Source organism: Scatophagus argus, chromosome 6, assembly GCF_020382885.2.
Source record: "Scatophagus argus isolate fScaArg1 chromosome 6, fScaArg1.pri, whole genome shotgun sequence".
NCBI lineage: Eukaryota > Metazoa > Chordata > Actinopteri > Scatophagidae > Scatophagus > Scatophagus argus.
Genome location: NC_058498.1, coordinates 280001 through 293689, shown reverse-complemented (window position 1 = coordinate 293689; position 13689 = coordinate 280001). Strand labels below are relative to the sequence as shown.

At 48.7% G+C, this 13689-nt stretch overlaps 1 protein-coding gene across 13 annotated transcripts in view; it reads left to right on the top strand.

Moving 5' to 3' along the window:
- mast2 (microtubule associated serine/threonine kinase 2) overlaps positions 1 to 13689 on the top strand; it is an 86269-nt gene that overhangs the window by 45811 nt on the left and 26769 nt on the right. For 7 of the 13 annotated variants that reach the window (XM_046391431.1, XM_046391430.1, XM_046391429.1 and 4 more), the window contains 2 exons: positions 5915 to 5946; positions 13503 to 13594. In XM_046391431.1, the coding sequence (XP_046247387.1) occupies positions 5915 to 5946; positions 13503 to 13594 (124 nt within the window). Of the gene's footprint in view, positions 1 to 5914; positions 5947 to 8027; positions 8236 to 10186; positions 10394 to 10659; positions 11174 to 13502; positions 13595 to 13689 lie in introns of those variants that run through there. The other 6 variants (XM_046391439.1, XM_046391437.1, XM_046391435.1 and 3 more) reach the window with 4 other exon arrangements.

Below are 13689 nucleotides of genomic sequence, written 5' to 3'. Positions count from 1 at the left end.
CCAGTGGGTAACTTTCAATCTACCATTCCATTGTTTAGGTGACTGTGCAATGACAGCAAACACTATCTTATCATGTTAACTTATTATCTTTGAAGTGTTTGAACAAATCAGGCTGCTGAAGATGCCACAGGACGGAGAAACGAGAGTGAGAGCGATGCAGACGGCTGTTTAACTTGTAATCCCCCACAGTAACCTCAGAGCAGACAGCACAGGCCTTTGTTTGCTTCCCTCATTTACCAAACCGCAGCTTGTGTGACCCATTTCAGTGTGGCTGCAATTCAAAAATCAAAACATCATCTATTCAAAGGGCCACTTTGTGTTTGAAGAGGTCTACTGTTTTTAATCTAATGAACGAACAGATGACAGACTTATAGTTGTGTATATTTAGCATGTGGACGTGATGGACAGTGTTTTTACCATTAGATAGGTGATGAGGGGATCATCGTTTCGGCTTATTGCTGTTGTTGATGTTCTCTAGCATGGTGACAAGTTCCTCTCACAAAGTTCCCACTGTGGTTTATGTAACCTCTCTGTTTTGGAATGCGGCACAAATTTGCTGATTAATTACCCACGGCGCATTGCACCAGACGAGCAGATGTGCCCCTCTTGGTCCCGGGGGCTGTGGCCAATCAGGGTGAAAGATTGTGTTGCTGATGCAGCTGGAAACGTTCTGATGTGGAGGTTCCTCACAGCTAACACCACACAGAGAGTTATTGTCAGACAATGAAGCTCAGTGTGTGTGCATGGGTGGATGAGGAATGAGAGCGGGTGGAGTTTTGTGTCTTGGTTAAACCCGTTTTCAGGCTGACTGTGGGATAGAGGACGGCCTCTCTGCAGTTCAGCGTCGGGCTTTTCGCAGATGTGATGCAGTGGAGCCACAGCCTGATCAGAACCTCAACAGCAACAAGCAGAGCTCGGCCCACATTAGCTGCAGCTTTGACGTCTCCTCCGATGCCACTTATGGGACACCGAGTCACTTGTGATGAGCTGGCAGACCTGGACAGAACGAGAACACTGTGTCCTCTGTACCGTCATCAGTCAGCGACATCTGAAGTCAGTCCGCATCCTCCTGCTTCCCGACTGATTTGTGGACTTTCATGAAGCAGAAGCCAAACATTGGGCAGCATCTTACCTGCGAGCATTTTCTCTCTCTTTTGGTAGACTACGTCATGGAGGAGATATCCCAGTTACAGTCCACAGTGTTTCCTTTAGTCCCTGCTGTGTACTGAAGGTTTCACTAAAAGCTTTTCAGTGCCTTGCCAGGTCAATTATTAGATTAGAAAACAAAATCCAGTCTGCGCTGTGTGCTGCTGGATGTGGAGGAGACAAACAGCCAGGACAGTGATGTTCATGTGCAGATACCTGGAGAAAACAGATGTCCCTCAGGTGTTTCCCAGGTGTAGTGCAGCTGCCTCTGACGTTCAGTTAGCTGATGCTGTAAGGCCACATGCAGCCCCAGCCCAGGTTAAACACAGCTTAAAGGGCTTAGCTGGACTTTGGCTGTTGGCTGGATCTCTCGTTGTTTGTTTGGCAGAAAGAGTGTAGGATGGATGGATGGATGGATGGGGAGTTTGAACAAGGCTTCTGTTTGTCTCACTTTTTCTTCATCTCTCTAGTCACACACTGTTCCTGCATTGCCTTCTCTGTCTCCCGCCAGCATACTGGATTAGCCAATTAGAAACGAGCTATGAGCTCATCTGGTAGCCACGGCGACCACTGAGAGAATAATATGAGCTCATCCTCTGAACAGAGAAAGAGAGAGACAGACCTGTAGCCATAAAGCACTGGGGAGAGACAGGCGCACACACACACACACACACACACACACTCGAACCCTGATCTCTACTTATTGCTGCCATACAAACTTTACTGATATCACAGCAGAAATGATGAACTCTTTCACTCTTAAAAAAAAAAGAAGAAAAGGAGGAAACAGAAACTATAACACCCTCCTCCTCCTCCTCTTCCTCTTCCTGCTCTTCGTCCTCGTACTCCTGCTCCTCCTCCTGCTGCTCCTTATGTTGTCTCTTTATGTTGAGGCTGCATTTAGCCACCAGGCAGCAAACTTCTAAGAGTGTGAAATTGGATGTCTAGACGTCACCCCTTACACACACACACACACACACACACACACGCAGGTCGGTCACATGTCACTGCTTCCGTCCTCCTCTGTAACCGTCCATCAAACTCCTCTTTGCCTAATTAGCCTTCGTCGTCCTCTTCCTCACTCTGTTCATTCTCATTTACTTCCAGCCTGTAAAATGTCGCTACACAAAGTGAAGTTTTGCTCTTGCTTCAGTGTTTCATCATCCAACTCCGCTGTTATTTTTCTAAAACTCTAAAACTTGGTTTGGCAGAGACGTCGATGTCTGAGAAGTTTGCTTAGACGTCTCAGAAGCAGCTGGAGGAAACGTGACTGACCGGCAGTGTTTCAGTAGGTTGGGTGTGGAGTGGAGCCATTTTGGAGAGCTTGTGGTGCGAATACACGATGTCTGCTTTGGCTCTCAAAGCAGCCAGAGTCTCCGCGAAGCCTGCAGCCCAACTTTCCAAAGGCTGTTGTCTTTGTTCCCTTCACCCTAACCTGCTGCTGCTTGGATCGTATTGTAGTTTGCTTCCAATAATTAGTGAATTTCACTGTCATTTTGAGGCACAGGAGAACCCAGTCCTGAAGGTCTGGACTGGTTGCACTGTGGACTGATGGATGCACACTGGAGCAGTTTTCAGCTGAATGAAGGTGGGATGACAAGCGGAGTGTGGAGCAAACTGGTGTTTTTTAGCTAACAGAGCAGACTCACTGGACAGGGAGAGAGACAGAGGACTGGACAGAAGACGTGTCTCCCACCCTGCAGATGAAGACGCAGCCGCTGTCTCGACAGGAGCTGGGACGGGAGCTCTGCTGAAATCTGGGTCACAGCTTCATTGTGATTTCAAATGCACTTTGCACATTTTTCTGAAGTCTGTTTGCGCATGTCTGCTGGAGTGCAGCACATCTCCAGTAGCTTGGAGGGGCAGCAGGAGGCGGCGGTGAAACCCCACCTCTGTCTCTCAGGAGCTGCTCGCTGCCTGCAGCCAAACACACAAAATGGGATGTTTCATTTGATTTCCCTAAAATCGTTTTGACTATAGGGTAGTTAAAAAGGTTAACCTCATTAAAATATCTTTACTGATATCTGTGGCAGCCTCTCTCTCTCAGAGACACACACACACACACACACACACACACACACACACCTGCCAGTCCCTCTCTGTATTATGTGCAGAAAAAGGCCTTCCAGTGAGGCGTTGCAGATTTCATTTGAATGTGTAAATTCTGATTAGGATAAGCTTGTTGTCTCTATTGGCGCAGATAGCAGCGTTAGCGTCTTGCAGGCAGAAGTTTGGGCTTGCTGGAGCTCATGGTGGACAAGCTGATGAGGCCAGATTAGCTCCCTTCAGCTGTGTGTGTGTGTGTGTGTGTGTGTGATCTTCTCAGCTCGGAGTAATTAGCAGGTTGTCTCTGCTGTGGAGGGGGCGGCCCTACAGGCAGCTGTTGTGTTCAAACTACACCGACCCCACCTGAACCCCGGACCCCGTCCGACCCTGCAAGCCCCCCCCAGACCCCACCGGATCTGTAGAGTTGGTGGAGCACAGCATCAGCAGTCTTTATTTTAAACACAGATTTGACTGGGATGCTTCTGTAGATGCTTCACGTGTCCGTGTGTGGTCCAGGTGAATTATCACCTGTGAAGTGTGTTATTCTTGGACACTTGGCCTTCAGTTGCTGGTCCCAGTGGGCCCCTCTGTTTGGTGGGGAGTCTCGTGGCGGCAGAGCTTTCATTAGGACGCCACTCGTGTCCTCAGGCTGCAGCAGACTGCAGCTCAGTCACAGCAGCTTCCTGCTGACCTGCAGGATAAAACTGATCCTGTGTGGCAGCCGTCGCCTTCTCTGGACTTCTGGCTGGTTTGATGGTTGTGAACGTTCCCAGTGTGGGACTAAGAAAGGCCTGTCTCACCTTATATAGTCAGTAACTGTCTTACTGTTTGTGTTGAACTTTGATGGTGCTGCTATACGATGTGATCCTCAGATGTCAGCTCCTGGATTCATCTCAGACCATTTTGGCTTTAGAAGTTGGGACCAAAGTTCAGACTCACTTTTGTTGTCACATTAAATCACTGCAGGTTTGATGTCATTGACTGGAGCCCACGTATCAGTGTTCTTCACTATCTGAGCCTGTGTGTGTGTGTTGTCACTTTGTCCTCATCAGTATTCACAGTGTTGATAATGAATTCAGGTTTGATTGTCTCGGGTGGAGCTCAGCTCGGCTCCCCTGCATCCTCCTGTTAATTGCCTGTTTTTAGCTCTACTAAAACATGTCATTATGATGAGGCTCTGGGTGCAGCAGCTAAACGCACACACACACACACACACTGCACATATAGGTTTTGTACAGATTACACAGAGACACACTCATCCCCTCTCGTGTTACAGTCGAGTCCTGAAGGATAAACAACTCAAATATCTTCTGTTGCCATTTTTACGTCACGTTTTTGAAAAAAATACTCTTCTCTTCCACTCAGCCTCTCCTCTCTCACTCCATCTCTGATCACATTACTGCCTGTCTGTCTGTCAGTCTCGCTGCCTGCCTGCCTGCCTGTCTGCCTGCCTGCCTGCCTGCTTGTCTGCCTGTCTGTCTGTCTGTCTGCCTGCCTGCCTGTCTGTCTGCCTCCCTGTCTGTCTGCCTGTCTGCCTGCCTGCCTGTCTGTCTGCCTGCCTGCCTGCCTGTCTGTCTGTCAGTCTCCCTGCCTGCCTGTCTGCCTGCCCGCCTGTCCGTCTCTTTTATCGATGCTTGTATTTCATTGTTCAGATCGCTTCAGGCTTTGTGTTCTGCTCCTCTCATCCTCTCCATCACTGGAGATAATTTCATCACAGCTTGCTCTGTGTGTGTGTGTGTGTGTGTGTGTGTGTGTGTGTGTGTGTGTGTGTGTGTGTGTGTGTTTGTGTGTTCATATTAGCCATTAGGTGTTTTTTTGCAGTGAGTGAGTGTCCTCCTTGCAGCTGCAACGCACACAATATAACACAATAAGCATCATTTCACTTTACAGAGATGTGAGGGCGGATGGATGTTACCAGCATAAAACACACACACACACACACACACGCTGTGGCTCAGCTAAACTCCATTAGCTCACACTCAGAGATACAAAGAGACAGGAGCGGGTGGTGCGATCAGCAAAATCAGTTTCAGAGCTGCAGTGATTGCTTGATTAACTGATTAGTCAATCATTTAAAAGAAACAGCAATATTTCTTCTAAAGTTCTGGATAAGTCATTTTGTTTCTGAGAAACTGTGTGTGTGTGTGTGTGTGTGTGTGTGTGTGCGTACGTGTGTGTGTACATGGGTGCTGAAACTGTGTGTTTCCAAGTTCCCAAACTAGGTCAACAGCTGGTTTTACTTTGAAAAACATCGTTAACACCATCATCAGCATCCGTCAGGGTGAACAGCACACACACACACACACACAGGTGGTGTGGCCCTCCTGCTGGTTACAGGTTGTGTATTAGCACGTGAGTTTCAGACGTTCAGAAAGCAGCAACAGGGTGAAGCTTCGTTTCAGGAGCAGAAGTCAGAGGTGGAGCTCAACGTCAGTGCGGAGTTGCAGGCTGTTGGCCAACCAGCTGGCAGCCTGATGATGCGCCCCCCTGTGGCTGCTTGTGGAAGATGCAGCTCAGCTTGACGAGTTTCCTGTTTGTGATCTGCAGTAATATGACAGTTTGAACTCCGGTGGAGCTCTGGCACTGAACCTTCTGACACAGCCTGTGTCACAGTGACACCTGCTGGTCACACACCGGTACTGAGCTGTTCAGACTCAGAAACGCCAACAAAAAGACCACCATCATCATCTCCTGACTGATTGTTCTTCTTTCTCCCTTTCAGAAGGAGCTGAGCCTTCCCAGAAGAGGCAGTTTGTAAGTACCCATCATCCTTTCTGTCTCCCGTCCAATCAGAGCCTGTCCTGTCTGTTGTCACTGAATTCACTGAAGCACACACAGATAAGTACCTGATGAGGTGGTGTGAGGTGTGCTCTGCCTCAACCTTCTGACATTTAATCTTTAAATCTGTGTGTGTGTGTGTGTGTGTGTGTGTGTGTGGTGGATATTATGTTTTTAATGATGGTTAATAATAAACTGATTGATTGCCATTGAGAATTTAAAGGCAGAAACTCTCAATGTGAAACCATGCTGAAGAGGGCAAAGAGCTGTCCAGTGTGGGGACATCACAGAGGACGCAGTGCAGCAGCAGTGTTGTTCCACGGGGACATCAGCAGTGGGACGCTGTCCTCCTGACAGACATTAGCAGCAGTTTGTTTGCCTGTGTTCACTTCACCCTTATTGTCTTATGCAGAGAGCCTCTAGCAAAGGGTCAAAGGTCACTGTGTGTGTGTGTGTGTGTGTGTGTGTGCACAGTGGAACAGCTGAGCATCCCACTGTGGATGGATGCAGACCTATTTATAACTCTGTGTGTGTGTGTGTGGTGAACTTGTTCGTCCGGTGGAATCAGTGGAATCATCAGCCGTGATTTCATTTTTCACTGAGCTTCACCACACCAGCAGACCTCAGGTCAGTTTTGTCAGCACAGGTCTGCTACAGCTGTGCACTGTGGCTGCACACTGCTGTGTTTCTGAAGTCCGTGTGGTGTTTGTGTCCCGCTGAGGGTGGATCCTCCCTGTGTGCAGAGCTGTACACGTCTGTAGTGCGATGTGTTCATGTTCCTGCTGTGTGTGGTGACGCAGACTCTGTGCCCACCACAGAAGGCGTGAAACCCCTGTAACAGCAGGACCTGCTGCAAACTTCTCTTCAGCCTGAGGAGGAGGTCGATGAGCTGAGGGTTTGCTGTTGTTTACTCACACACACACACACACACACACTCACACACACACACACACACACACACACACACACACACACTCACAGGTTCAGATTGGTGTGTAATGACTTTCTCGTGTTCTGCTGTGTGTGTGAGTGATCCAGCTCATTGTCTCTGAGTTATCAGGCTGACATGTGAGCTGTGTTTAGCCGTCAGGGTCAGTGGGCTTCACAGAGACACAGAGAGGACAGCTGCACTTCCTGTGTGCACTGAGGACATCATGTCAGTGTCCCCTGTCCTATCGTGTCCCAAAAACAAAGACAAGTTCCTGACCTTTTTCAGAACAGTTTACTGACATCCCACCTTCATTAACACAAAGAAAAAAGTTGTTTGAAATAAAGTTTATAGCTTTGAATAAAACTTCAGAGTAAAGTCAATAAATTAATAAATAAATGTAAAAAAATAAACTTATTTAAAAATTACACATATTGCTGAAGTTTTTTTATAGAAAAACTAAATGATTAAGTGTTGAAGGATTTTTCTTTTCTTCTTTTTTGTGATTTGAATAAACTCTGACGGCAAAACCAACAAAAGTGTACATGAAGCCGTGAAGAGGACACTTCAGGCTTCCCTCCTGCCTTCATGTTCCTGCCCCATGTCCCTCCCTCTGTCTGTCCCTCCCTTTCTCTGTCTCCCTCCCTCCCTGTTTTGGCTGTCTGTCCTGTCGTTCGATCGCTCAGTCGAGCTGAGACTTCCAGGAAGTGAGAGGGATTAACTGGACTCTCTGTACCCAGAGGAGGCTCTCTGTTCCCGGGACAGTGCAGCCAGCAGCGTCCGTCTCAGCCTTTTGTCTGCTGGATCAGCAGCTGAATGGACTCTGACAGGATGGAGGTCCTCAAACGGTTCACTGGACTCTTTGTGGCATGTTGAATGGAATGACTTGGGACTACTAGAGAGAGCAGAGCAGCTGTGTCACGTTCACTGTTTGTTTTCTGAGCTCAGATAAATGTGTGTGTGTGTGTGTGTGGTCTGCGTGCAGCTCACACTGCAGTGTGTGTGTTAGTTTGTGACTCAGCAAGCCTGTGCTTGCTGCTGAAGGAACAGTGTAGCCCAGATAGCTCACATAGCTGAGTGTGCAGATAAGAGCACACACACACACACTGTGGTCATTCCTGTCCACACAGACGTGCTGTCTGTGGTGTGCGTCATGAGGACGGGCTGTGGGACACTTGTTGGCTCCGTGCGGAGCCGTCGGGTCGTCACTGTGTCTGACGGGCAGATGAGCCGATTCAGTCCAGTGGATTATTAAAGATTACAGCCGAGCCATTTGTCCCAGGACACACGATGAAGAGGAGGAAGGAGCGAGCAGGAGCCCCACACCTTCGTCTGCAGTAAGAGAGTGTGTGTGTGTGTGAGAGAGAGAGAGAGAGAGAATGCTGATCAGATTCATATCAGCAGGACCAGTTTGGTTTGTTTCTTTTTACAAGCGCCCAATGAGGGGTCTCCCTCATCGGGCGTCCACAGTATGACGTGGACCATGATGGCTCAGCCCTTTACTGCTCAGTTTCAAGGCATGTTTGTCTTCTTTGAGTTAGCTGCTGGTCTCGCTGTTCTTCAAACCTCCCAACGGTGGTCGTCAGCTCAGTCACTGCTGTCGTTTGCCATGTTCACCTTCTTCATTTAGCCTCTTCAATAATGGAACATTTGTTAATCAGCACTAAAGCCAGCGGAGCCTGGAGGTCGTCCTCAGGTTTGTATTTGGTCATAAGGACCTGATGGTGGCGCCAGAGAAAAGGCAGAGGATTGTCTCAGTTGCTTTTGTCAGGGGCCTGAGCTGACATAAACGTGTGGAAATCAGCTGCGCTCTGCTTGGAATTTACTTCCTGATCTTCCGAATGTTTAATTATCAGCAGCTGATTCGTCTTTTTCCTTCACTGAGATCTGCTCAGACCGAGAAAGATGATTCAGATGAAAACGTACCTTTTGTCAGCACAGGATGCATTGTTTTCAGTATAATACCTGCTGAATAGAGTGAGAGTGGAGGGAAGTTTCTAAAAATAAGAGCTTGACAGGCCCACATTGTTTCTGCAGCCACTGCACTATCAGAAATATGAACGGGGGGGCACGTTACATACATGTGATCGTGATCGAGTACAGAGTGAGTGAAACCTGAGCGGGTATCAGACGCAGGGAAGTCAGCAGCTGGGAGAAACTCATTACTCACAAAACCTTTGGTGTACTGCACAGTCATCACATACAGAAAACCACCAGTGATTCAGGCCTCTTCCAGTTCACAGTATTTAAACCTTACTGTCACTGGATGTACTCTTCTGTGCTCACTGTCTGGGAACACTTAGAACACACACTCCCATTAGCTATGCATCTTCGTCTTCTTTGGACTTTGTTTTCGTCTTCTTCTTTCTAACTGTGAGCGTACATTGAAGACACTTCCGTCCCTCGTAGCACGAGGAGGACACATGGACAGTGGCACCATAAGGTCTGTGGCTGTTGAAGTCAGCCTGTAAGTTTTCATACGACTGAACCTGGACCACAGCTTTGTGTCCAGTCGTTTACGGCTGTGATAGATGTTGTGTGAGGGGACGCGTCCAGGCAGGTGGAGACACTGTGGATCGTTGCTGTTGCTGCCTCAGACTCCAAGAGCCCTCCAACAGTGTGAACTCCTTGTCTGACACTCTGTGCTAACTCACCCACTCACGCCTACAGACAGCTGAACCAGACGGTGATCAGGCCTGAACCGGATGTGGTTTTAACACGGTAGAAACCTTGTTGTGGTTTTCCAGTGAAACTTGGACAAAGCCGGTTGCTCATCAGCGTTGTCAACATGTGGCTTTTTTAATTCGACTGTGCCGCAGTGAATCTCAGCAGGATCCTTTCGCGTTAAGAAAATCAAATATGAAGAATTTCTTTTTCATCCCGAAAAAGAAGGAATGAAACCTTGCAACAAGCTCAGGAGTTTCCCTTTAAGGCCGTGTGTGTTCTGGTTTGACGGGCAGCGTCTGGTTGAGGTTGGCTGAGGTTAGCTCTGCTCGGATACAGACGATGTTGTGTGGCTTACTGAGTCAGCTTCGTGACTGTAGCTTCAGTGTGCTAACAGTAGCTGCTGTTCCTGAACAGTTAAATAGGCTCACCATCAGATGTTGCTGGTAACCTGAGATGCACATTTATTACATTAGATTGAACACTTGAAATCACTGACACTGAAACCTGAGCAGCGTGTTAAGATGTGTCATCACACACACAGCACACATCCCTCTGTCCTCACCCTCCCCTCTTCCTCCCCTCTTCCTCCTCTCTTCCTCTCCTCCCTTCTTCTGTTGGCAGAATCTGGTCGCCGGCTCAGCTGCGTTGCCACAGCAACAGCAGCCTCCTCCAGCACCTGCTGTCCCCCACTTCCTTTCATCCCTCCGCCGTTCAGCCCCCTGTTGTCACCCTCTCTTCCTCCTCCTCCTGCTCCCCTCCCTCCCTCTGTTCCTCTGATGGTGCTCTGTCAGCCCCTGTTCACCAGAGAGGAAACCCCTTCCTCTGGAGGTAAGACACGCTGTGTCACCTGCTAACACACCTGACTGTGTGTGTGTGTGTGTGTGTGTGTGTCATCAGTCAGACATTTTCCTCACCAGCTGCTCTTCTCAGCTGAAGGCTAACACATCATTTTCTTTGATTTTTGCACTCATTCGCTCTCTCTTTGCTGTTCTGTCTCTCTGAGACGCTGAGCATTATGAGAAACGTCCTTACCGGCACTCAGACACATTTTGCCACATTCAACACTGCCGGCTCCTCCATCACAAAGTACTGTACGTCAGAGTCGGTGTGGACTATAAGGATCCAGTCCTGTCCCAGTGGGAGACTGAAGTCAGATGAGACCGAAAGCCCTCAGGAGCTGCTGGGAAGCTTAAAGAATACCTCCAGAGGAAAAAGGACGATCGTCATGCCCAACAAAAAGCCATCACAACATGGACAGCTCCGTCAAAAGCCGCTGACAGCTGACTGTATTCATTTATGAGATGTTGCAAGAATCAGAAGTGGACCTGAGGAGCTCCGCTGTGTGCCTAAGCCAGCAGGAGTAAAGAGCGAGAGAGGAGTGAGGGGGCACTGCTGAGCAGAGGGAGGATCAGAGGAGGAGGAGCACAGCAGCTCTCACAGACACTCGCTCTCGCCGGCGTGACAGGTGGAAGCCAGGGTCTGTTTTCTAACCACGTCTTCTGCCGCCGTGTCCCAGCGATGCCTTAGCATTAGCATGTCTGACTCCTTCTGGATGGTCCTCTCCAATTTCTCCCTGCCGGACAGAAACATGCTGCGGCGCTCCAAGAGGTGCGTTTTCACTCCAGCCTCTTTTCTTCATTCACGTTTTCTCCTCCCTGTTCCCATCGTCAGCCTCCTCAGCTCTGCCTGCTCCTGCTGCTGTTTGCAGGCGCTCCAACATGAAGGTCAGCTAACTGGATCTGTTAGTGATGGATAAACAAGACTGTGTGTGTGTGTGTGTTTGGATGGGACTGCTGGCATGTTATGTTGAGCTGCAGTGCGTGTGGTTTACGTTCCTGTCATGTTGCGGTGATCTAACGGTTGTGTGTGTCATTTCTTCTTCTCTTTTCTGTCGCTCTTTCAGTTGTCCTCATCCTCTTCCTCTTCTCTGCCTCCTCTGCAGAGACAGAGCTTTACTTATCGCTCTGAAGCAGTCATTTGCTTCCTCCTCCCTGTAATAACAGGGCCAGCTGCCACACACACACACACACACACACACACACACACGCGCGCACACGCCTCCCGCTGTGTGTGTTAGTTTTGAGAGGAGAAGGAGGCTGTGAAGTGAGGCAGGAGGGACTCCTGCATAGCAACAGGCTGTGGTTGGGATTCAGACGGTTGGTGGCTCGCACAGGAAACTGACCTGCATTCAGATAGAAGTCAGTCCTTCTTGATATTTTCTGTCCTCAGATCAGTTTCCTTCACACTATCTTTTGGCTTCACCTGTCAACCTTTCTGGTGTCCATGTGGGTTTCTGATGTGGACTGTGCAGTGTGAACAGACTGAGGCACACAGAGTCCTCCTTGCTGTCCTCTCTCATCTCACACTCTCTCTGAAAATGAGCTGTGGGACAAAGAAAGCCTAAATGTGTCCAGGGATCTACACTGAGACGAGTGTTGATGTGTAGCTGGAGGCCCAAATCTTAACCAACTCAGTGACTGATCTGACTTCCTGTTGGTGGAAGACTGGACTGTGCTGGACACACTGAATACTCGTAAAGTCAGGTTCAGTTCACGCTCACCAGCTGTCAGGTGTGTGTGTCTCCTGTCACATCACTGTGTGTTTAACTTCTCACGTGCTGAGTTTATATGCAGCTGAAACTCAAGTAAACACACCTGCAAACATTTATCTGACGTTCGCTGATGTTTCTGTGACCCCGTCGGAGCATCATGTCACAATCTTAGCATGTCCAAGCCTTGTCCTAATGGACGGTGTCACCTGCTCGTGTCCTGCAGATTTAGTTTCTGTTAATTAGCTGCAGCACACCCGGTCGTTAGAGGAACCTGATGATGGCCCCTTAGATTTCTGTGACCATGAGGACGTTTTAGTCCAGTCTGAGTTCTGCACTTTGTAAACTCCTCCCTGTGGCTCCTCTGTGGCACATGAAGTTTGATTCAGTGTGACCTCTTACCTCAACAGGTAAATGCTGACGTAGGATCTGATTCTGTCAGTGGACTGAGAAGATTCTCACGAGACAGAAAGTGAGCCGCCTGCAGCCTGACAGAGTGATGAAGCTGAGCAGCAGCTGCAGCTCTGTGTTAGCTGGCAGGCTGCTGCTTTGATGCCAACCGGAGGCGCACACACACACACACACACACACACACATAGAAACACTGCCTTCTCAGTTCTGCATTCAGCAGGCACCCTGAGGCTGCTCTGTATGTCATAAACTCAGACAGGAAGTCATCACTGCTGATGGTGACTCCTTCCTGTCTGATTAATGGCTGTTCCTCCCTCAGCTCCATCACACACCTGACCTGATATCAGCTCTTTCTAGAACAAAACCCGAATGCTTTATTGTCATGTTTGTAATTAATTTTCCTCAGATCCTTCTGAAAGAAATTCAGTTGAAATCAGTTTATTATATGGCACCAAATCAACAAAAGTTGTCACATGACACTTTCCAATTACAGCAGGTTGAGACTGAGCACACCTGTAGACTTCACAGAGAAGTATGGTGACGGAGGCAGCGTTCATTCAGTGCATCATCGAGAGCTGTGTGTGTGTGTGTGTGTGTGTGTGTATGTGTGTGTCCTGTCCTCCTGTGATCAGGAATTACTGCTGTGTACTGCACCAAATTCTGTGTACTGTGCCTTTAAGAGCTCAGACAAAGAGGAGGAAGCTGTCACACCTCTCAGAAAACTGCAAGTGTGCGTGTGTTTTTGCTCCCCTTAAACTGCTGATGCTGCACATCTCAACATCTGGCAGGGCACACACACACCTTCTGTCTGAAGTGTGTGATCAGGGATGTGAGTGTGTGGGGCAGTTTGGTCACTGATGAGTGTGTGAGGTGAGCATGTGTTTTGAGACACACCATCAGCCAATAGAAATCTGTGTGTGCTCAGTGAAGCTGCAGGTGATCTGTCCACTTAAATTCACTGCTCTTCTTTGTCTTCAGCTGTCGGACCAGCAACAGGAAGAGCCTGATTGTGACGTCCAGCACCTCCCCCACTCTGCCTCGACCACACTCACCTCTGCATGGACACACAGGTAAAACACACACGTGCACCTCTGACACTGAAATGATCAGATTTATTTTGAAATGGCAGCAGTTTGACTGCGCGTTAAAAATCAGTCATTTTTAA